The sequence below is a fragment of the Stegodyphus dumicola genome, chromosome 10 (genome assembly GCF_044657685.1).
Source record: "Stegodyphus dumicola isolate Sdum_Otavi_A_Nest chromosome 10, ASM4465768v1".
NCBI classification, from domain to species: domain Eukaryota; kingdom Metazoa; phylum Arthropoda; class Arachnida; order Araneae; family Eresidae; genus Stegodyphus; species Stegodyphus dumicola.
In genome coordinates this window covers 136,871,498-136,896,914 of record NC_140777.1, presented here as the reverse complement: position 1 = coordinate 136,896,914, position 25,417 = coordinate 136,871,498, and the positions used below count along the sequence as shown (strand labels likewise).

The 25,417-nt window shown below is 30.1% G+C and overlaps 1 protein-coding gene across 2 annotated transcripts in view; it reads right to left on the bottom strand.

Moving 5' to 3' along the window:
* The window catches only part of LOC118182990 (phospholipid-transporting ATPase ABCA3-like), a 114,614-nt gene that overhangs the window by 59,477 nt on the left and 29,720 nt on the right, over nt 1-25,417 (bottom strand). For both annotated transcript variants that reach the window (XM_035352388.2, XM_035352394.2), the window contains 8 exons: nt 23,132-23,305; nt 20,568-20,749; nt 17,101-17,238; nt 14,010-14,133; nt 10,585-10,739; nt 8,361-8,516; nt 6,110-6,320; nt 741-990 (listed from right to left, as the gene is read on the bottom strand). In XM_035352388.2, coding sequence (XP_035208279.2) covers nt 741-990; nt 6,110-6,320; nt 8,361-8,516; nt 10,585-10,739; nt 14,010-14,133; nt 17,101-17,238; nt 20,568-20,749; nt 23,132-23,305 — 1,390 coding nt within the window. The remainder of the gene's footprint in view (nt 1-740; nt 991-6,109; nt 6,321-8,360; nt 8,517-10,584; nt 10,740-14,009; nt 14,134-17,100; nt 17,239-20,567; nt 20,750-23,131; nt 23,306-25,417) is intronic.

Here is a 25,417-nt window from a genome sequence, read left to right as displayed (position 1 = left end):
TGAAAATAATGAGCACAGATTTTATTCCCTTAAATGCTAATCTAAGATATACATTTCAAGATATAAAAATTTTAAAAGAACATAATAAGAACAGCTGATCACTGGAAATGGAACTTTTGAAAATTAAAAAAAAAAAAAAAAAAAAAAAAAAAAAAAAAAAAAAAAAAAAAAACAACTTTATATGCATGTGCAGAGCAAAAAATCTAGCTAGTAAAATATTTGTTATAGTTTAATGATTTAATCAAATGAGATTTCATACTTCATATACAAAATCCACAAAGCTATTGCAAAACATATTTACTGACATAGATCACTATGCAAATCATATTTCAATGGTACAATCCTAGAGGAACAACTACTAAATTAAAGTAACTCCTGTTGACAATTAATACTTTTGTAGTGGATACAAGAACATCATACTCATGGCAAAGCTAACCTGAATGCACTGCAAAAGGTATAAAAAATGTATGTTCATCAATTGATATATTCCATAAGTATATTTTAGCAGAAAAGCTACAATCACTGATTTTTTTTAAAAATTCTACGGCTGGAAATGTAACCCAGAATCAATATTTAAGGAAATAAAGTATGCAACCTTTCTTTTTTTAGATGTCTTGTATACTGCTGAGATCAAGCATGAGATGATGAAATTAGATTAAGTTAAATATTTTGGATACATATTTTTTAGAAACAGAGAATTAAGTCTTTTGAAGTTAAATAAAAAATTGTATGCATCTTACTTTATAAAAACTTCCTCCATTGTTGTTATTGATGCTCCATACCCAGAAATCTTTAATTCTTCCTTCTTTTTTTCCAATTCAGAAAACAAACCATGGAATAAATAACTGCTTTCATGAGGTAAAACATATTTTAATTCACTTCCAATATTGCTGGACATTTCAGCATTTGGGACATGAGATAATATAAGATCGGTAATCACTGATACTTCACACGATGGTTCTTTTATCATAACCAAATGATAGCCAGCCCCTAGAAGATAATAAAGAAAAAGTTCAGAATAAAATACATACATAAAATTTTACATAATAAAATACAAGATAAATATATTATTTTTTCACTAAGAATTATACATAAAAATATGACATTTTAAATCTCTTTTCATCAAATGTACTTTTCCTATAAAATTCTCACTTTAATTTTTTTTTGTAATAAATCAAAATTCTATATTATTCATAAAATACAGAAAAAGTCATCTTTTCTGTGGAAACACAACATGTACAGGGTGGTTGCAGTTAAAATTACCCTATTTAGACATATGTAGAGCCTGTTCCAGTAGACCTATTTCGTTGAAGCTTGGTGTCTACATTACACTGAAGTGACAAAAGTCATGGGATACCTTCTAATATTTTGTTGGTCCTCCTTTTGCCCGGCGAAGTGCAGCAACTCGACGTGGCATGGACTCAACAAGTCGTTAGAAGTCCCCTGCAGGAGTATTGAGGCATGCTGCCTCTATAGACGTCCGTAATTGTGAAAGTGTTGACGGTGCAGGGTTTTGGGCACGAACTGACCTCTCGATGATATCCCATAAATGTTCGATGGGATTCATGTCGGGCGATCTAAGTGGCCAGATCATTCGCTGGAATTGTCCAGAATGTTCTTCTAACCATTCGCGAACAATTGTGGCCCGCTGACATGGCGCATTGTCATCCATAAAAATCCCATCGTTGTTTGAGTACGTGAAGTCCATGAATGGCTGTAAATGATCTCCAAGTAGCTGAAGGTATCCAATTCCAGTCAATGATCGGTTCAGTTGCACCAGAGGACCGACTCCATGCCATGTAAAAACAGCCCAGACCATTATGGAATCACCACCAGCTTGAACAGTGCTTTGTTGACAACTTGGGTCCATGGCTTAATGGGTTCTGCACCACACTCGAACCGTACCATCAGCTCTTACCAACTGAAATCATGACTCATCTGACCAAGCCACGGTTTTCCATTCGTTTAGGGATCAACCAACATGCTCACGAGCCCACGAAAGTTGCTGCAGGTGATGTCGTGCTGTCAGTAAAGGCACTCGAGTCGGTCTTCTGCTGTTCCATAGGAAGACAAATTTCGCCGCACTGTCCTATCGGACACGTAGCTTGTACGTCCCACATTGATTTCTGTGGTTATTTGACGCAGTGTCTGTGAACATTGACAACTCTACGCAGACGTCGCTGGTCTCTGTCATTAAGTGCAGGTGGTCGGCCATTGCGCTGTCCATGGTGGGATGTTATGCCTGAAATTAGATACTCTCGGCACACTCTTGACACCGTGGATCTCGGAATGTTGAATTTCCTAACGATATCCGAAATGAAATGACCCATGCGTCTAGCTCCAACTACCATTCCGCGTTCAAAGTCTGTTAATTCTCGTCGTGTGGCCATAATCACATCAAAGCCTCTTCACATGAAGAACTTGAACACAAATGAAAGCCCTGCCAAAGCACTTCGCATTTATACATTTTCTATGTGATACTACTGCCATCTGTATATTTGCATATTGCTATCCCATGACTTTTGTCATTTCAGTGTATATGCCCATGGGGAAAAGAAAACTGGAATAAAAACAATATTTTTAAGTAGAAAGAACATTATGCAAATCTGGAGCATTTTAAAAAGCCAGAAGTCAATGCTGTAAAATCATTATTTACCATGCCTTTAGATAGAAAAGATCATGCTTTACTGATTAAATCGTTTTATCAGAATGGCAGTAATTTTGCAACGGCACTGTGAGAATATCAGTGCTTGAAAGGTCTGTGTCAAGGCAGGATTTGAAAAAGAAGGTTACTAACTTTGAAGAGACTAGGGAGTATGTGTGTTGTGAGGAAGAAGATGGGAATGGATTTCTAATGAAACTGGAAAAAGTTGCTTTTGCCATGGTCAAAAGAGCATCTGGTTCCCAATATTCTTTGATAAGTGTTTCAGCAGTGTCGTGCTTCATTGTAAAGTGGTATCAATAGAAGATTGAAGCTTTACAAGAGCTGCATTCTGCTGACCCAGTTTTGCTAGCTTCCTTTTGGCCAGAACAGTTATTGACAATGCACGACCTTTTAACATTTTGTCATTGGATGAGATGCATTTTACCACAGATAGGGTAGTTTATACCTTAAACTGTCACATATGGCCTCCTGCAAGTCTTAATACTGTGCATCAACAGTCTCTGCATCCTGATTACATTTATGTATGGTGTGATTTTACTGCTAGTTTCATTCCTGGCCTCTTTTTCTTTGAAGAGAACACTTCGCTAGGCCCTCAATGGGATTCCATTACAAGTGTCCTTTAGTGAACTTCTTCAACAGCAAGTCATTCCTAACTTATAAGAATGAAAATATTCAGAGACTACTGTCTTCATGCAAGATGGTATACCACCTCACATTTCTGAACCAATAAAGGCACTACTTCATGCCTACTTTTTTTAATCCATGGATTATATAACATATATACCAAGTTTCAATGAAACAGGTCTACCAGAACAGACTCTATGTAGGTCTAAATTCAATAAATTTAATTATAACCACCCTTTATTTTAAACTTTGGGCAGGTTTGCAATATTCATTAATGAAAATTTAACAAACTTTAAGGATATCATCATTTATAAAATGAATTTAAATTTTATAAATTTACATCAAATTGGAACAGCTGTGCAGTTAAAGCACAAATAATTTATTATAAACTCATATATCACATTAAATATTTTTAATAGATCTTGCAATAAAATACGTATTTTTTACGACCAGAAAAATGAGACAAACTATATGATTGTATTTATATAGAAATTATAATTTAACATTTTACTGCACATAAATCTGAAATCACACGATAATCTAAATAACAGAACTGCCTTACCTTACTATTTAACAGAAATGAAGTTATTTATAATGTTAATCTTTATGTGTGGCAAAATATTGCTATCCTTAAATTTTTTATAAAATCCAAAAGTTTTTCGTGTAATATCTGCCCATATGAGGAACAACGCAGATAATATACGTTCAGTTAAAAACATAAACTAATTAAAAACATTTACTACGCATATCTTTACAATAATATGCAGATCATCAATATCATGTTATATGAAAAGACATTATATACCCAATATCTATAAATAGGGCTAATTTCTAGACAATGGTATACAATTTTAGGAATAAAATTTTGGGCACCAGCCTGCATTATGAATGAATTGACTTCAACAGAATTTTAGGTGCTATGAAAGCCAGTTGTGTTTTGTGCAAATGGTTTAGATATGAGATTTCTACATCAAACTGCTGAACAAGTATACAAGATTGAGTGAAATACGATAATACAAAAGGGAACTCCACTAAAAGAGGATTGTAACTGTTAAATTCTTATTGATTCCTAAGATTAAAACAGACTTCCTACATCTTCACATGACAGAATAAATTTAAGAGTTTTTTATATGGGACTCCTTCAGATTCTTCATAAGAATTCAGTGTGAAGTTCTGCCTTTAGGTCAAACTAGGTAAACAACTTTACTCATCATCTAACTTCTTGGTAAGAACTTTCTTTAGCCATAATCAATTTTCATGTTAATATAACAGGAAATTTTTATTTAATAGAAACCAAATGACTCATAGAATATTAGTCAATTATAGAACTCAAACTGCTTTTTTCAGAGACCAAATTCACTGGTAATGTATAAATTTAAATTTTATAATAGAAAGATCTTAGACTTAGGCTTAGAAAGATCACTTACGCTCTCAGCATCCTCAGAAACTGTACGGCAGTTCTCAGCAACAAAAGACATTTTTGAAATGAGAAGTAACATTACTCTATTCTAATTTCAAATTCCTGACTGAGACTTACTATTGACAAAAGCAATATGTTATTACCCAAATAAATATGGTATTCTAATTTACTGCAGTAAGTGAAACTATTAAATACTTATAGCTACATTCACTTAAAGTGAATTTCATTAATAACAAAGTACTTGGTTATTGAGTAAAATAATTGAATTTTTATGCATTCCAACCTTCATTAAAATGCATCAATATAATTTAATGAAAGCTCTCTAAATTATTAATAAAACAACAATTACCTTTTTAAAATTATATCACTTTACTACATTAAAAAAACTGCAAAATTTAGAGAATTTGATTAAAATAATTATATATAGGTGAACTTTACCATAATAAACATACAAAGAATCAGTCCATGACTCTAATGAATAGAAAGCTATAATTATTTTAATTTGCATAAATTAAAGTACACATTTAGCATATCATGAATGAAGTGAGAAATGTTTATATAGGACAAATGTTAGGTAGTTGTTATTATCAAGTTTTCAAGTTTGTACACATAGCTGTAGACATTCTTTTAGAATTCAGAAGTAAAAAATTACCTAGCACAAGAGCCGAAGAGTTATTACAAAGCAAATGGCACAACATTTTCAGTGGGAGACTTTGGATCATTTATTGTACATTCTCAATCTCATAGCAAGCGATTTTTACTTCTGTCCAGGTTTCTAAAAATAAATCTTACTGCTTGCAGATTTCTAAGTGACAAGGATGTCAAAACAGCAAAGACAATGCAAAGGACATTACATGTCAAGAGATTAACATAGAGCAGCTTCTCTTGCTTTTAAACAAATGCCTCAATCATCATGGCTATTATACAGGGGAAAAAGTGTCCATTATGGAAACAATAAAATGCCCAAATAAAATTTAGTCTAGAAGAAAACTACTAATTTTCTTTCTGATTTTTTACAGCAGAAATATAATTATAAGGTGTAAAAGTATCTGCACAATTTAAGATTTGACATAAGCATAAAAAAAGGATGTGTTTGTGCATGTTCACGTTTAGAGTGAATACTGGCATAATCAATGCAAAATCATTTTTAAGAATCACTTCATACATGGCTCCATTTATAAATAATTCATTATCAATTTATTTTTAATTTCTGGCCACTTTTTGAAATACTGTCCATTTGGGTGCTTTATCCTTATCAACTGGAAGCCAGCAAAATGAAAATGTAGCAAAAATACAAAAGCAAAGGATATGGAGCACTAATATGATTTGGCTTTATTTTATGACATGAAATTTACTAAACAGTAATTTATTCAACTAGAAAAGTAAAGTTTTAAAATTACCATATTTTTTCTTCAGAAACAAAGGAGAACCACAACACTGAATTTCCCCATTAGACATTATAGCTATTCTATCTCCAAGAACATCTGCTTCTTCCATGAAGTGAGTAGTCAACAAAATAGTTCTGTCTTCTTTCTCTGATTGAAGTACATCCCATAGTGACCTTCGGTTAAATGGATCCATTCCTGATGTTGGCTCATCTAATATCACTACCTATAAAGGAATTTGAAATTAGCTGCCTTGAAACTCAAACTCACAAGTAATCAAGAAAGCATAATTTTACAAGAACTTCAAAAATCACCCCCCCCCATACTTCTGCAGAATACAGTCCAAGACTTATAACAGCTAACAATGAAAGCTTTATTAATTGCCATGTTTGGGTAACATATGCAGCTACAGTCTAGTTTAAATGACGAGCAGTAAGCTATTACCAATATTAAACCAAACAATTTTCTATGAAGTCTCTTTCTTTTCAGTTATTTTATTTATTACAATTCTATCTTCTTATTATTCTCTTAATCAAATTAGTACACAAAAAACTACACTATGGTTTTTTTAAGTGATAATAAATATATATTATACCTAGATTACATACTTATTGCTAAATAATGTACAATAATCTGAATCCCACATTAGACTTTCCACCTCTTTGACGCACAAAAAACTAAGGAACCATTCCACATGATATGGCAGTTAGATTGATGGACTCTCATGCCAGTGCATATGGTTTGAATTCCAGGCATTTGTGGTTATAATGTCTGCAACATGATGACCCTTAAATCTGCTGAGCTAGAAGTTCTCTTAAAGAATACCAGATCCTTGGATCCCATTCCCCGGAAGCCTCTCACTCAAACTGGGTGAGAGCTTAGGCAGATAACGCTAATGTACTTTGCCTAAATTGAAAAATCTAAGAGTAAGAAGCATTTTAGCCTAATCCTCAAGAGAGAACAACACATTGAAGAAATGCCGCACCTGTACTGTAAAATATATAAACTGATGCATTGTTTCAAACAATGATAGAAATAAAAATTAATTGTAAATATGCAAACAAATTAATTAGATGTCAACCATGGATTGTAATAATCATCTGTCATCATATGTACACTCAGCTGTTGAAAGTGCAAGCTTAGGAAAGAATGTGCTCAATTCACAATAATTTAAACAACAACATTATAACTGGAAGTACTTCTGATTTATCAGAATATACATAATAGAAAATTTCAAGAATATTACTTCTTCAAATTATAGGAAATTTAATTGTTTATCTTGGGGTAGGAGGGGGAAAAACATAACCAGAGATTATCCAGATGTATATCTTTTATCGCTTAGTTAACTTTCTGAAGCATAGTTGAAAGAAGATTTTTTAATAAAACTTCCTTTACATTTGCACATATTATGTTTTAAAATATGCAATCTATCACTTTGTGCAATAATTATGAGTAATTCTCACATGTCTACTCAATCCATAAGTTAGAATTGTAAATGTTACATTCATATTTTTCCAGTATTTTATTTAAATATTTTCCTCAAAAGAAATTTAAAATAACATTCTGAATATTCCACAGCTCATATTGATTTTAATGTCATACAAACATTAAGAAGCTAGATAGCTACATTTTCAAATAAATTTAATAGAAAAAATTTGGTGTATCATGTCGTTTTCATCAATATCTAATTTAACATTACATTTATTATTTAATCAAATTCTAAATTATTCAGGATTTCAGTTTGCTACAGGAATATTTTTTATATCCACATAATCCATTTCTCTTCTTGTGCTAAATTTACTAAGTGCCTGATGGCTCAATGGTTCTGTGGGAAGGGCAGCGGAGCATTGCTGTCTGTTATTCAAATACTGACACAGTTATTATACCAAATCTAGTTCTATTTATTTTTTAATTTAAATGCTTTAACTGTATAAGTTTATTTTCTTCCTTACCTATTCAAACTTTCAGCACTTGCTTATCACTGTCTTTCTATTCAAATTGTCAAGCTTCTATGAATAAGTTATACTTAAAATTTATTTAGGCCACATGACAGAAATTATATCAATTACTATTATTACTTTTAAAAAAAAGGAAGAAAAAAGTAATGCTATAAATTTCTGAACTGAAACTGGTAAAATACTTATTTAATTTCATGCTTAGCTATTTAAACATTAAAATATAAGAAAAAAACATTTATGAAAATTCTTTTATTAAAAATTATGTAAATGCAACATAACTAGATATTTAGTGAAATAGAATAACATACTCTTGATCCTCCAACAAGTGCTATGCCAACAGATAGACGCCGTTTCCACCCTCCTGAAAGAGTTTGTGCTCTTGCATACCGTTTTTCTTCAAGATTAAGAGAACTGATGATACGGTCTATTTCTGATTGTACCAAATCAGCTATGTAGTCTTTTAGCTATTAAAAAATATAAATTATTTTAATAAAATAAACATGGGTTTGATTACATACCTCTTCAAGTTAAGTTAATAATTTTTTGCTTATTTTGTTTCGAAGAATGATTTAATGAACGAAATTGCAGAACTCGATGAATTCGCTGCACACAAATGAAATCACAGTAATATATATTTTGTAAATTGAGCAATGCACATTTTTAATGTTACATCACAAATGGTAAAAACAAATATTTTAAGTTTTATCTCAGAAACTATACAAAATTTAATTAATAAGGGATACACTCTCCTTGGGCATGAATACAAATTTTACACATTATCTTGTTTTAAACTTGCTGAGTTATATTAAAGGCAATAAGAAAAAGGAGCAAGACTACAAAAAAATTTTACCTGATATTTTAAGCCACTATAACTTTCTGTTAAAATTATACATTAATGCTTCTTTAATGAACAAATTATTAATTTTGAATAAAAAAATCTCATAGTCTAATAGAATTAAAAAATACACAGTGCATTTTTTACAATGCACATTTTTCAATAGAGTTAGAAACTCATTTTTAAACACAAGTGGTATAATCAGTGTTGCTTACAATGTATGTGAGAAAAAGGAAGATATTTATAGAAAATGTGTATAACGAAAAGAAATTGAGGCATATTATCAGACAATGCAAAATCTCTCCTAGAAAAAAAGCTCTAAAATGAAATTTGTAGGAAGGATTTGATTTAATTAAGTCTACAAAAACAAAGATTTGGCTTAGAACTAACCACTGGAACACAAATAAGGAAGAGGTTCCAGAAACAATTAAGACTTGAGAAAAATCACAGCTATTTCTTGCAAAATGGAAAAATAAACCATCATTCATAAAATACAAACAGAATAATTTTTAGAAAGATATTATTTGGTGCAACATTTTTATACATACAAATAAATCAAGATAAAAGTATGTACAAATTTCCCATATGATTTTGAATAGTTTAATGGCATAGGATAAAAACACTTAACAAAATAATGTATTCAATAAAAAATATTATACAGTCAAATACCAAAAATCCGCTAACTCCTGAAATTCGCGTTACTTCTCAAAATATAAACATTCACGCGTTGCCTCTCAAAATATAACGCTGATTTTTGGTGTTTGACTTCTGAATTACTATAAACATTCAGTTTATAAGTTCTGGAAACCGCAACACTGAGTATGAAATATTGAAGAAAAATACTTACCGAATAATGATGTCATAATTACCGAAAAATAATGAGTCATAATGGAAATACCAACTTATTGACATCATGCTAAAAGTTTTTTCTCCTCTAATTTGCATAGAGGTGAGAAAGCAGACGATTCACTCAACTCTTCTTTCAAGTTCACGATTCCCGTTGTATTTTCTAAGCTTTGTTATTTCACGAGATTATTTAGTGCTGAATTTTTTTTTTATCCAGATATTTTGTGGATAAATTAAGAATATTTTAAATTTCAATCCTTTTCTAATACAATTACAAATAAGAAAAGCACTCATGATTGTATGGCTTGCAACGTTGAAAAACGTAAACACGTTGCATTGATGGTAATGCAAAAAGTACAAATTCTGCAAAAGATGGAGATAGGTGCATTTTATAGCAGAATTGTATGGAATTGCGATACAATTGTTTATGATATACGGAAAAATAAAGAAAAGCTGTTGAAATTTTACAGCAACAGTGATTCTAACACCGGAAATCTTTGCATGAGGTGAAATCGGCAAACCTCGATGCTGTGTATATATAATACAATGAATAATATAATCAATTTATATAAGTAATACTAATTTAAGGCATATAATAAGTTATTGCAATAATGTATATAATAATTTAATTAAATGTATCTTATACGCCTTATTTATTTTGCACTTTTAGTCCGAATATTATGATTTATCTTTTCTGTCCTGAAATCCACAAAATCCTAAAATCTGCACAACCTCTGGTCCCAAGTTTTGCGGATTTCTGGACTTTTACTGTACTAAATAGCATATATAGCACATAAGCATATATAGCATATGTAGCACTGAGGCAGGTAAACAATTCAAAAATATCATACTTTGCAAAAGAAATACAAATGTTCTTCTACAGTCAATTCATCAAACAATACATCATGCTGAGGGCAAATTCCCAAATTTGAATGTACACTATCCATATCTTCACAAATATCAAAACCATTCACTATGGCTGTACCAGAAGTTGGAGTTATCAAACCTAAAGGGGGAAAAACAGATATTTTAGGGTTCAATAGTTAAAATATTATGAAATATTTTGAAAATTCAGAACTAAATTTATTAAGCAGATCAAGAAGACATTTGACGGAACTTCTTTTTTTATTTTATTAAGCTTTTAATATCAATTCGAGCAATCTCTGAAGCATTTTGTTACAAAGTTTATCTGTAATTATTTTTTTTTTTTTAAATTCAGATTAAAGCTAATTTAATACACATTTGAGCCACCCTTTTTTAGGTTTACCTTTCTTAGGTTTAAAATACTGACCAATTTAATTTGTTGCTTGTTTTGATCAGGGTTTCCCTAGTTGTATGTGATTGTAATTAGTTCATTTGGCCTTTTTAGGCTTTTCACACATATTAGTTTTTCAAGTTACTGCGTAAAAAAATTTTTAGCAGTTTTTATTTGAATCATTTTTTGTATTTTTGATATATATTATTTATATTATGCTAATATGCATTTTTGATCTTTTTGTGCCAGAACTCAGTTTGATGTTTTTTCTTGATAGCAGTGTGAATTTGGACTAGCATCTCACTGTGCATTTTACTGGCAAGGGTTTTACATTTTTCCAGATAACCTTTGTGGGTAATACCAAGGCAATCCTACCAGATACAAAGCATTATCTTTTATTAGTCAAACTGTGCTTTGCGACATTGCCGATAAGCTCACGGGGCACAGACCAACCTTCTTTTTTACCTGTGTTGTTGATGTAAATCGACTTTTCATCCTAACTGATGATCCGGTCCAGAATTTTGTCCTTGCGTTGATATCCGAGCAGATTAGTGCAGGCCCAAACACATCCGGCCTTATCTGTTTGAACCAGCTCATTCAGGACTCAGTGATTGAACTTGTACGTCAAGTTTTATGTGATGCATAGCATGACTAATGGACATAGCACTAACGTCTAACTCCTTAGCAAGCTCTTGAGTGCATACTGATTTTCTTCCATAAGTTTCTCACAGATGGGCCTCATTAGCCTCAGTAAGGCATCCAGAGCGCTCTCGTTCTAGAATGTCACAGCCTTTGTTTTTGAACTTTTGGTACTAAACCTTCACAGTGCCATATAATACAACATTAGTACCTAAAGCTATAGACATGATTTGGTGAAATTTTGTGGCTCACTTTTTGCAACAGAACTGGAAGTAAATGATGCTTCGAATCTGATAGTATGATAGTTCCGCTTCAGAGAGCTTAATGATATTTTTTTACAAATTTCACACCACAATGCTCTAAAGGAAGACTCTTTCTTTCAAAGACCAAAAATCGTTTGACAAAGTATGATTAAGCATGTCATGGAAACTGTTTGCGCAGATGATATTTGTGGTAGTGGGAAACTTTTGTTAAAATCTGATATTTTCCTTTTCAATAAACTCTTACCTTTTTTAACTGATACTGAGATACTGAGAACTTGATTGTATTTATTTATTTTGTTCATTTATTGTATTTATTTTTTTTATTCCTTTATTTTATTTATTTTGTTCAATTGCATTTAGTTTGTTCTCAAACTTTCTGCAATAGCAGCTTTCGGAGCATGCAGAATGGATGGTTATTATTTTATGCTATTTATGTCTGTATACTTACATATACATACAGAATATGTATATATATATGCTATCAGCAATGTATGAAAAACAGGCATTCTATAGAATGACTATGTAATGTAGAGAATGCCTCGCACTTTTTGTCAAAGTATGAAATATCAGAATTATTTTAATATTATATATACTTTTTCGAGGCACCATATTATATGGAATGGCATATGCTATGTAGGAAAAGCATTAAAAGAATCATGGAAAGGTTTTTGTAAAAAAAACATGATGTAGAATGATAGCACATCTTCTTTAACAGGATAAATTAGTTTACTTCATTCTTTGATTCATATATCACATCATAACGATTCAGCAGCCAGTAAGTAATCCTGTGGTGCTTTCTTAATAGACATCTAGGCTTTTTCTTCACTAGCTTCTAGTAAGTAATTTCAGTTAGGAAATACAATTTTTGCAGCTTGGCTCTCATTTGAGACAGCTCATCACATAGTAACTGCTTAATTCAACAAGCTTAATTCCTTCCAGGATTCTACACCTTGATCTTTCATTTTGACACAGAACTGTATGAAAACACACCACAGTATGGACTAGTTTTTACAGAACAAATTCAAAATAGCATATTTTGTCAGTTCCAAATAAAAACTGAAATGCAAATTGCCAATCTTCTGTGAGGTGAGCATCAAAAATCTCCACACCACTTGACATTAGAAAGATCATTAATATAACAGTATTAGATACTTTGACAGTTTGGCATTGCACAGAATGAATAGGAAATATATAAAATATTAATCATTTCATACTTTGATCTCCTTTTTTCTGCATTCTGTATATTGCTTAGGCATTCTATATAAATCCATGCTTTCATAAATTGCCAGCAACACATATATAAAAATCAGATTCAAACACACACAAATAATATTAAAAACTCTTTACAGATTAACAGAAATTTAAAGTTATACAATGATTGGTAAATATATGTGGTCACTTATCTTATTAAACTTCATATAAATAAAAGAATATTCACAATACTTAATAATTTCAGTACACGTAACAAAGGGTGTGGGGAAATGAGATTTTTACTACTTTCTCTTTAAAAATACTATTTCTTAACAATATTTTTAAAACTCATAACTTATAGCAATTCAAATTTTTAAATTGTAAGACAGCTTTATTTTTACTTTTAAAAGCTGGTAAAGAAATCATTAATCAAATCAATATAAAAAAATCTTTTATATTTTGATGATATTATGTTTCCATCTTCTATTTTTTAAATATAATTAAATGAGAAATTTATATTTATGTTAACATAAAATATTTTAACAAATATAAACTACTTTTTTACTGCTACTAATAATAATAACAAACTTCTGCCTTATTTTGCTTAAATGCAATTAAATAGTAAATTCATGTATGGATTCATGAGATTATAATATTTTAACTAACACTTTCTATAAAATATCATTTGCAAGAGAATTTCCATGTCTTTCCAAGTAATTTTTATATAAGTCAATTGTAATCAGAAAATAAATATAAAACATTTATGTTAATAGGAAACAAAAATGAATTTACTACAATTTAATTTCTTTGAAATATTTCTATGCAAACAAAATAGCACCTTTGTGGTGAAAAATGCTTCACTTAACAAAGGTCAAAGAAAAAATAACATTCAACTGATTAAAAAAAAAAAAAAAAGATGCTGTTTTACCTGTAAGCATGGATATAGTTGTTGTTTTTCCTGCACCATTATGACCAAGTAATACTGTTATGTGGCTTCTATACATGTTTAAATTCAAATTATTCACTGCTGGAGTGGTTCCTTTTCCATATACCTGTATTATTAAAAAATGTAAATTCCAATCCAAATGCACGAAATAATTTGGATGCAAAAAATGCTAGTGAACTATTTAGAACTAGAGAGCTAAACTATAGAGCAAATTTGATTAAAATAATGTTAATTTGAGTGCAGTACTTTTATCAATGCATACGATGACATAATAATTGTATTTTATTATATAGAAATAAAAAACATATTAATACATTATACAAAAATAAACTAATAACTGAATAAAAAATTATTACACAGCCTCAAACAGTGTACTGAAAAATCTACAATACATATGCATAAAAACAAATTGAAAAGAAATGAAAATGAAATCAACAAACATCATTGGTCAGCAATAAATATATTAAAAATTATATAATTCAATATCAGGTTAAACAGAAAACTTGCACAGAACAAAATATAAAATTATTTCACAAAATATCTCAAATATCATTTAAACTTCTCGAAGAATTTTTAAATAACGCAGACTGGTAAATATTTTTTGAAAATGCCTTCCTATAAAACAGATGTAGCTACTATTAACTATTTATTTAGCAAATTTATGTGATCAGCATTTATTAAACAACAGATAATTAGTCAGCAATACATTTATAAATTATTACCCAATGGTAAACTTACATTTTTTAAAATTATATTGTGCCAACAATTGCAAAATTTTGCTGTCTTATTCAACACTGTATGTCAAATACTAACAGTTTAGCATATGTATTCTCAAACAGCATCTTATAACAGCTGAGCAACAGGAAGACATGAAATTATAAAAATTTATTCAACAAAAAATTAAAAACAACAAAGAGCATAAAAAATACTAATTGTTGATAGAAATATTTCGGAGAAGTGATAAAAATATAGGATTCCATTTAACAAGAGTTTTTAAGCATAATGTATTACAACAGGAAGAGGACATTCTGCTCCTTAATTATTGTGAAGTTAATAGTGAAATTATACGATTACCAGCAAAATGTTTTATTCATATACATTTTAGCTCAGTTTTCACAAAAAAATTCATTCCAACATTCAGTTTGTATATTTTCCCAGGTATTTTGCAAATAGCACAGTTTCAGTAACCCCAAAACATATGTATAGTTTTGCTGATCACAGTCTTATGCTACCAAGCAATTTTGTCTTTAGACTTTCTTTGATAATACAATTAAAGAAACAGATAAATTTAACATATGGAAGAAATAAAAATTGCAACATAAATATGGTTTTATCTTACTTTTACATCAAAGACTTCATTTAACAATTAATTCATTGTTAACTCACTGCATAAAATTTTTTATAATGTAAAAGTCTGACTTCAGACGACTACTGATAAATTAATTAATTAAAAAACAAAAATTATGCAAAAAATTAACTTCTAATTTTCAAAATGATAAGTGTAAAGGTGCGAGTCAAGCTTTAAATACAAAATATTATAATAACCTGAAGTTATTATTATTCTCTGTGTTTTCAGCTGATAAATTATGCAATGTTTCAACTGCCTCTATTAATTAATAATATTTAAAACAAAGAATTGGTATAATGATACAACACTAACTGAAAAGTGAATAATTTAAAATAGTTCAGAATTATATTCTTATTTAAAGGAAAATATTCAGCCGATAAAGTTAGTGACCTGACATCAGAAAATAATGCATTGTTGGAAAAGAAAGAAAAGTCTTATTCTGATTATCCACACTCTGCTGAAAAGTATTCACGAGGCAACATACTATATCCTCAAAGCAGACAATTCATGATATCACCAAAATGTATTTAAATGGCAAACCAGGTATGCGTCAGCAAGCACCAGACAAGTACGGATTTCTACCTTCCCATTTGATGGTCTTATTTTGTTTTCTTGTAGGAAATCATAATGGAAGTGCACAGTATGTCAGTGACAAAGAAAGTGATCATTTCTTCAGAAATAAGGCATTTTGTCCAAAAGGAGATATATTCCTCCTCCCACTGGTAGGCATTCAGCTGACTTATTAATTACTCCCCACAACTAAGACTGGAAGTGATGGCAGCTTATTGTGGAAGCACCTGATAATGGGTCAACATTACCTTTTATGAAGGAATGTACAATTATAGCCATGACTTCTCCAGGATTTGAAACCGGGCCCTTCAGTATCGCAGTAGGCTCCCCGAACCACTATGCCATCTTGTCGGCAAAAAAGTCGAGTTAGTAAAAATTTTCATTCCATCATGTTGAACTTCATAAATTATTAAATTTTATGGATCAAAATTTGTATACACTGCTTTATTTGTGCAATTCCTGATTTTTTTAAAGCAGATTGCTGTGTATATGGAAAGAAGAGCAGGAGAAAATAATAATAAAATAAATAAATAAAAAAGGTAATAAAAGGTAAGTTCTTGAAAAAGGTAAGTGTACTTTTACAGATATTTCTTGCCTTTTTAATTTTAATAACTCATTGTTCTTTTATGGAATTCTTAATGCAATGACATTTTCAAAATGACTCTTGCCTTTTATATGTTAGCTTGCTGAAAAATTAGTCACTCAGTGGCAATTTTTTGGAGAGGGGTGCAGATAATCACTAAGGCTCAATTACTTACACATTTAAACTAAAATTTTAGTTTTTTCTCTAACAAATAATTTAAAATTTTAGGTTACATAAATTATATTATAATGTTTAATTTGAACAAACAGTAGCTGAATTTTCAATTTCCTTAACTTTAACATTTGAACTAAATTTACTTAAAAAAATATTTCAAGTTTATATGTGTAAACTATTATTTTTGAACTAAAGATGAAAGATTTATTTTTATCTATCTATTTACAGCTATCGGCTCAAGTGTAAACAAGCAATCTTTTAGACCTAATTAACTTGAATTCTTTTTAAAAATATAATAGCAATAATAAAGTTAAGCATTTTATTAATAATTATTCTGATTAAATAAGCATTCTAGATAACGCTAAATAAATTTACAAAAAATTAAATCCATTACATACTTTAGTTAAACCTTGAATCTGTATACCAGCCATTAACTCTGCTGGATCAGCTTCAAAAAATTCTGCTTGTTTTTCATTTGAATCAAAAAACTGAATAATATTTGAATAATTTGTATCAGGACCACACCAGTATGATTTCTGTATTTAAAAAAAAATTCTGATATAAATATTAAACAGTACATAAATATTAGACATTTTTGAATAAAAGAAGGCATGGAAATTCAGTAAGAATAATACTCAAAATTAATTTAAAAGAAATAAATTATTCCTAATTTTTTATCAGACTGCACATACCTTCATTTAGTCCAATTTAGAAGTTAACATGAAAGATTAAAAAGTAAAAGTTAATTTTTTAAAAGAATTTTTTTTTTCTATTCTTTAAAATATTTTGATATATGAAGTTTTTCTATATATAAATATTTTGTATACACTCTTTTGCAAAAAAATCAAAGCACCACGAGGAAGTGGCTGTTTTTAATGAAATTGAATATGTGCATAGCTCATACACAGATAATAAAATGATTAAAAAATCATGGTCATAGTACCTGTTCATGGCTTACAATCACCCATTGAGTGTTCAAATTAGTAGTTGGTCGAACCACCCCTGGCGGTAATGCATGCTTGAATTTGTCGAGGCAAGGAATGGTAGAGTTCCTAATGTCATCCTGCGACACATTCTGCCAGGCATTCATCAGTTGTCGATCCAGATCTGCGATATTTTGGGATGTCCGAATCTGGCACCCTACTATGTCCTAGACATGCTCAATTGGTGAAAGGTCTGGTAACCTTGCTGGCCAAGGAAGAGTATCAACTGCACAGAGACAGTCCAGAGATATGCGAGTGGTAAGTGGCCTGGCATTATCTTGTTGTAAAATGGCCCCAGGATGATGTACCATGAAGGGTAATGCAACTGGCCGCAGGATGGTGTCAATATATCATTGAGCTGTTAAAGATGTACGGAGGATGACTAAAGATGACCTGCTGTCATAAAAAATAGTGCCCCACACCAGGGTTATGGCTGTATTCAGACATGAACAGGGTGGTCATCTGTTTCAAGAGTGAAGCGGGATTCATTGCTGAACACTATACGATATTGGTCTGATGGCATCCATGATGATCGGCTGCGATACTACACCAGACGACTCTGCCGATGTTGTGGGGTTCAAAGGCAAATGTCTTAAAGGCCTCTGTAAGCATAACCCCACCTCAGACAAGCATCCTGAGATGGTGGACGGTACCATGGGAGGTAGAGATGTGGCTGTAGTGCATTGAATAGACGACAATGATGCTGTTGGGGCATTTCGTGGCCTGGCGAACAATCATCCTATCTTGTGTCGCATTTGTGATCCTTAACCTTCCAGAGCCTTCATTTCATCAGCAATTTCCTTGTCGCAACCATTGCTGCCAACATTTCTGCACAGCAGTGTCTGTACGGTGCAGGTGGCAGCCTATTGCTTGGTATGACCACTCAGCTTCACGCAACCCTACAATGCGACCATGTTCAAAGTCGTTTAGTTGTGTGTAATTTCTTTGATATCGTCGTAGTGGCATTTTTAGTTGCTTCTTTATGCAATTACATTGGCAGCAACAAAAAAATATAAATTTTCCACCTCTGTTACTGGTTTTATACTTTGCGAATTGTACACTAGAAACGCGCACTATGATTGCAATTCCTGTTCGTTTGCATTGAAATCTTGATCATTTGCATTTTCGATCAAGATGTTTTTGCATACCAAATTTTGTAACGATCGCAAAAGTCCCTCTTGGTGCTTCGATTTTTTTGCAAAAGTGTGTATATAAATATAATATATAAGTATAAATACACAAAATTACGATGAGTACATATTTTTAAATAATTTCCATTGTTAACTAGAAATATAACTAGATATTGCGATGCTTTATAGTACAGTACAAAGTCCAAAATACGGATGTCTAATATCCAACATGATCTCTCTTCGACACTGACACCAGCCTGGCAAATCATTATTCATTATTTTTTGCTTTCATTACTACATGACTACTAGCAACGCACTGCAGCTTGAGAAATGACTCATGTAGTGATGTGTAAATATATATTTTTTAATATTAGTAATTGAATACCAAAATGCATGGTAACCTTTTATGTTGACATTACGCTTGGTGATGATTATAAACTTCAGCTAACTTGGGTGTGAAGTGTTCAGTCTGTTGATGATGAGAAATTTAATAAAAAATTCTTTCCATATGCAAAAAGTAGATTTTTCCATGCACAAAAAGTAGATTTTGTAAATGATATTCATAGGGCAAAAGATTACATTTAACGCCATTTGAATCAGCAATAACTGTTTTTTATTCAATTAAGCCCAGGACAGATGCCAGAGAAAATGAGGAAACATTTTTAGAATTTAGAGAAGCACTGAACAACAAAATTAAGGTATGGTAAAATCTTTAGAATTTAGGGATGGCAATGGGATGCAAAATTTAAGGGTGGCAGAACTTTTAAAATTTAGCAAGGTACTTAGCAGTAGAATTTAGGACCTGCACAGGCTGCAAAATGTTTAAATTCAAGGCCTAGAAAATGCCAACCAGAATAAGACTTAAGTATATGTGAGAATATTTTTATTCAGGATCCAGAACTCAGATAAACCTTAAGCATACATAGGAAATAATCATAAATACAATAAATAACGAAATTAATATAATTCAAGCTTAACTTCACCAGTTTGCAATAGAAACAAGATAAAATTTAGCTGAATAACATGTGTTGCTGCCAGGATCATGAAGTATCAACAATAGTGCTAAGATTTATGATGCCAGCTCCAAATATGAAGGTTTTCAAGTATTTCAAATTAAAGTGAAATCTTCCAGTTAGTGAAATGTTTGGAGAGGTGCTAATAAATAAAGATGATATGACAGAAGTTTTTCATGGTGATAATAATGCCCCAATCATCAATCAACTAATGGTCAACAAAATCTGTTTGTTCTAAATCTAGAAAATATTGCTACTGATAGAGAACAAAGTGACAGAGAATTTGTTGAACATGAAAATTCTTTGAATGGCAATATAATGGGAATTCTCGACACACGGAAATTACAGGACTTGAATAACAAAACTTTGTAATTGAACAAGAAATTATGTCAGCCATAGAATTAAAGCGAATGTACTAGCACAAAAAACAAAGAAAATTAAGTAATAAGCTTTTACAGAAATGTTTGACAAAACAAACAAATAAATATTAACCTTTTCTTTTTGTAAACTTTGATTCTCTAATTCATAAATCACTATTTCATATTTTCAATTTTATAACTTTTATGTGTCATTTTAGTAGAGACGATCTAATATCTGGAAAAATCCCAAATCGTTGTATCGCTGAAGTCCCAGAGAGATCCGATCTTGGCCTTTGTACTGTATTATGCAATTGATAAAATGGAAAAAAAAATTATTAAGAGAGCAATTAAAACATTTTTGAGTGATAGAGAAAACTTACGGTAAAAGAAAAATACCAAGGTTCAGGAACACCATATTCACCAGGAAAAACTGCTTCTATGTACCATGTCAAAATGAGGCAAATAATTCCATCAACAATAAACATGGTAATTACTAATGACACACTGAGTGTGTCATCAGGAGTAGCAGGAGATCCTATATTATACCACTGTAACCCTGAACCTAAAAATAAATGATACAGTGGCATATAATTATTTGCTATTAAGTGAGAAAAAAAGCATCTGCTATGTAACTTATAATTTTGGATCTCAAAATAATCTGAATTTCACCTTCTTTTCTGGGGATTACTTTTTCAAATAGCGTGAATTTCACTTTCAAAGTTTATAATTTCCAACTGCACAATATTATGATGATTCATGATTATGAAATAACTTTCAACTTAGGGACTTCAATAGGAAAACCAAATTTTTTTGACTAAGAAGACTGAATACAAAATCTTTGTGGAAAATTTACCAAACAAACACAAGTACATTTTTACAGAAAATTCAGTCAAAGAATTATCAAGAAAACGTTTTTAAGCTATGGTGTTACCCTTTCAGATTATACACCATTCATTTTATTCATGTGTTTCAAATGAGTGCATCTGAAGCTGTATATAAGAAGACGTGATTGATGATTTAATAGAGTTCTAAGCAGTACACAGTTCTTTCATTTAAAAGATATGGTAAATGCTTGATTATCACGTTTAATATGAAAAAAAAAAAGAAAAAGAAAAAGAAAACAAGGCAGCCAATATAAAATCACAAAAATAATCTCTTAGCCTTAATTTTGATAAAAATAATAATAAAAAGGAGGCAAAAACATATCTTCGCTTTCTTAATGAAATATGTCAAAGTATCATAACTACAGAACAAATACTATACACCACAAGAAGTATGGGTACTTTTCTGTTTCACCGGTGCAAATCTCACCAAGCAGACTTGATTGGCGACAACATAAAGTATACACATAAAAAATGTTAACAAATGTTAGTTCTAAGAATTTTTTATTTTGAAGGCATAGACATTTTAATATTGTTTAAAATTCTGTAAAAAGCCAATAAATTCATAAAAAAGACATTAATTTAAGCATTTACTATGCTTTCATGGTTCAAATCATGATTTGGTGGTTCGTATCATGTGACCCCAAGTGATTTCATCTCACGTAAAGAAGGCTACAAAATTCTAATTCTCTCAGTAATTATCTACATTAATTTCAAGTTAAATCTTAATTTAGAATACAAGTTTAAATGCAAGAATTATTTCAATTCATATGAATAGCTTACTCAGAAATTATGTAAAACCGAAGTGCTTTATTTTGCTAGTGCATTCTCATTAAAATTGATGATTGATTTTGCCTTTTCTATGTTTTCGTCTTCGGGTGAGCAGTGTGATTGCATCCCAATTGACTTAATTAAGTCGAATGGCCTTAGGGCATAAAACTGAACTATCTAGTAAAACTTCTATGTAATTGTATGCCAGTATTGAAACAAACAATCAATCTGATGAGAAATGGCTGCAACTTGTTTAAAAATGAGGCATAAAAGGTTACCAGTGAGGATAATCCGTTTGGCATCAGTTGTACCATTATTGGCAACTTTATCGCCTGCACCAGCGAAATGAAAAAGTACCAAAGTATGAATAGACAATGACATCTTTCATCATTAAACTGAGATCATCATATTATTTAGCAATAAACATAGAATTTAATTTTTCTTTCTATTAAATAATTAAATTTTCTCAAACTTTACTTAAAATTCATATTAAAAATTATTTTCTTTCAGTAAATTTTATCATCATAAACTATAAAACATACTATACTTATATATATTTATATATAACACTTTTTTATAATAAATAAACTTACTTAATTTTTAATACAATAAAAGTATACATACAAAATTGCTTTTTAACCGTATTATTACACAACATGGTTAAAAAAAGTTATTTCAAACTTTTTAATCACAATATGAATTTTAAGGATTTTGCACTAAGAAATATTCCCTTTTTTCAGACAAATTTTAAAATTAATGAAACACATTACTAAATATTTTATTAAGGCAAGAAGACCAAATTTATTTCTACAGATTTACAACTGTGTTGCCTGTTCACATGGAATGGAAGCAACATTTTGTAATTGTATGATTAGTTATAATCACTAATTAATCTTTGATAATAATTATAATTCCAAAACAATTTTAAAATTTGTGTGTTAATGCTGAATTGAGCCATTGGCTCAGTTTTAAAGCACGAATTACAAAACAAACTACTACAGCAATGAATTACACTGAAACTGAATCAAGTTAAAATAGCAAATTCCTATTTAATAGACATATATTTAAAAATGATCTCCAAGATAATATTTTAGGAAAGGAGACTTTGCTTTTCTTCTCAAGAAAATCTTTAAAAAAATTTACACTTTTAATAAAATTTGATTAGAGTTTTGTAAAATATACTGAAAATGAGTATTTTTTTAATAGTAAAAAATATAGTAAGTTCTAATTAAAAATATTAGTAATAAATTAATTTGTTAAAATGTAATGAAAGTAACATAAAACAACATTACCAGATCCTTCTGCAACAGAAAGAACAATGGAACTCATAGCAATTCCTAAATTTGGAAGCAAACATGACATCAATTTCTCAACATAAGTCATTGTGTTATATCTTGGTAATATGAAAAAATATGGCACAAAGGTTAAGAAAAATATGACCCCAGCTCCGGCTGCAGATGAATTGGCTAAAAAAAATAATGGATTTAAAATTTTAATGAGGACAAAAAAGATATAAACTTATTTTGAAAGTTATATTAAAAAAGCATGTAGACCATACAACCAGAAATCTTTATTAAATATCCCAATCACAACCAGCTATTTATGTTCCACTCCTTTCATAGCAATTTAAAATTACCTTAGATGCATAATTTGGACATTTAATAAATACCCATAACATATCATTTTCAGAGAAATGATCACAGATATATAATTTCATACATTAGATATAAAAGTGTCTGATGGGATTTGTATTTTTGAAACAAAGCTATTTCAATATACATTAAATATTTAAATTTAAACTAAGTAGTATAGTGTAAGTAAAAGATAACTGATACTATGTTGATTAGCAAGCATTGTTCATTAATGTAGATAGCAAGTCCATAATTTTGCATATTTTTTGAAGGCATCTTTTTTAAAAATAAGCTTTTGAAATGCATTAATATTATAATTTAATAATTTTAAATGACACTGTTTATTAACATGCAACTTTATTTTTAATGTTCTGAAGAGCTACAAATAAAAATGCTCTAGTACATGCTAATATAGAGTAAGTACTAACAGAAGTTAGCTCTATGTTATTTTATCTCAACAAATAAAAGTGCTCCATGTTAGTGCTATCATTATTATAATAAAATATTGAGAAGGGATCATATTTTACAATAAATCTAGAAATCTGAGATGCAGAAATCTAGCATTTAAGATCAGTTTTTTGGAATATAATCAAATACTTATCTATCATGTTTTCTGTTATTCTTGTTCTCTTGCAATTTGTAACAAATTTCTAATAAAGTTTTAAGTTTCTTTTTAAGCTATGATCTTTTCTTTTTAAGCATTTTTTAAGCTACAATCATGGCCAGTGTACAAGCCTTTCTATATTTATACTATTTAAAGCTTCTTTAGCCACTTTATTTGCTATTTCATTATGAAGAATGTTTGAAAGTCTTTTGACTGAACTACTGTGAAGTTTTATATTTTAAGTAGGAAAAAATGAGAGTAGAAATCTAAACATACATAGAGAGATTATTGCATTTATGCACATCTTCTGTCTATGCATATCTTGGGAAAAGTGCAATATGGCTATGTATTTAATTCTTAGCAACAGCCTTTGCTTGAATATTGCCTTTTGAAAACCTTCACTTGAAACCTTATTTTATGTGTAAGTATGTTTTTTAAAAAATTATTAGCATTTAAACTGATATTTCAAGAGCAGGATTTTAAATAAATATATATCTTTATATTAATTTTAAAGGAAATATGTTTTCATAGTGCTTTTGTGATCAGCAATAATTTTGAAATTGCTTATTTTTGTACCTTATGTAATTATTGTTTTCCTCATGCAGTTTTATTTCCTTCTTTTAGAGCATCTTGTGTATTTAAACATAGCAGGATATTAATTTTTTTAATATATATAATTTTTCTCATAACATTTATTTAAAAAAATAAAAGTCCTTATTTTAACAAAATTAGTACTCTTAATAAAATTACAGGGAAAATGTTCATGTCAGGATTTTACAAGATCATAAAAGGTATTTACAAATGCATTTCCAAAATTATGCATCAGACCCAGCAGGAAAAAGGTGTAACTATTTACTGTCAAAAATTTGTAAAGCAAAAATATTACTACACTTCGGGAAAATGCATCTCATATAACTATGCATTTATTAATGGTATCTATAATACAAAATAACAGGGTAGTTATAATTAAAGTGACACTACTCAGATCTATGTAGAGCCTGTTATGTTCGATGCATTTTTTAAAATTTGGTATATACTCTAAGAGGACCATTGAGAAAAGAAAACTGCAATAAAAATAATATTTCAAATTTTTATCACCAGGATAAAAGATGGAGTATAAAGAACTAGAACAATGAAACTTTAATTTAATTTGAGTGCATGCTCCATTTGTATCATCATATGTTCAAAGCATATTGCAGCCTTATTCAATAGTAACATGAAGAATTTCTTCAGAAATGCCAATAACATGACCTATTATGCTTTCACTTAATTTAGATAGTGTCTGCCTTCTTTATAAACAGGATCTTTCAGGCATCCCCACCACCAAAAATCGCATGGATTCA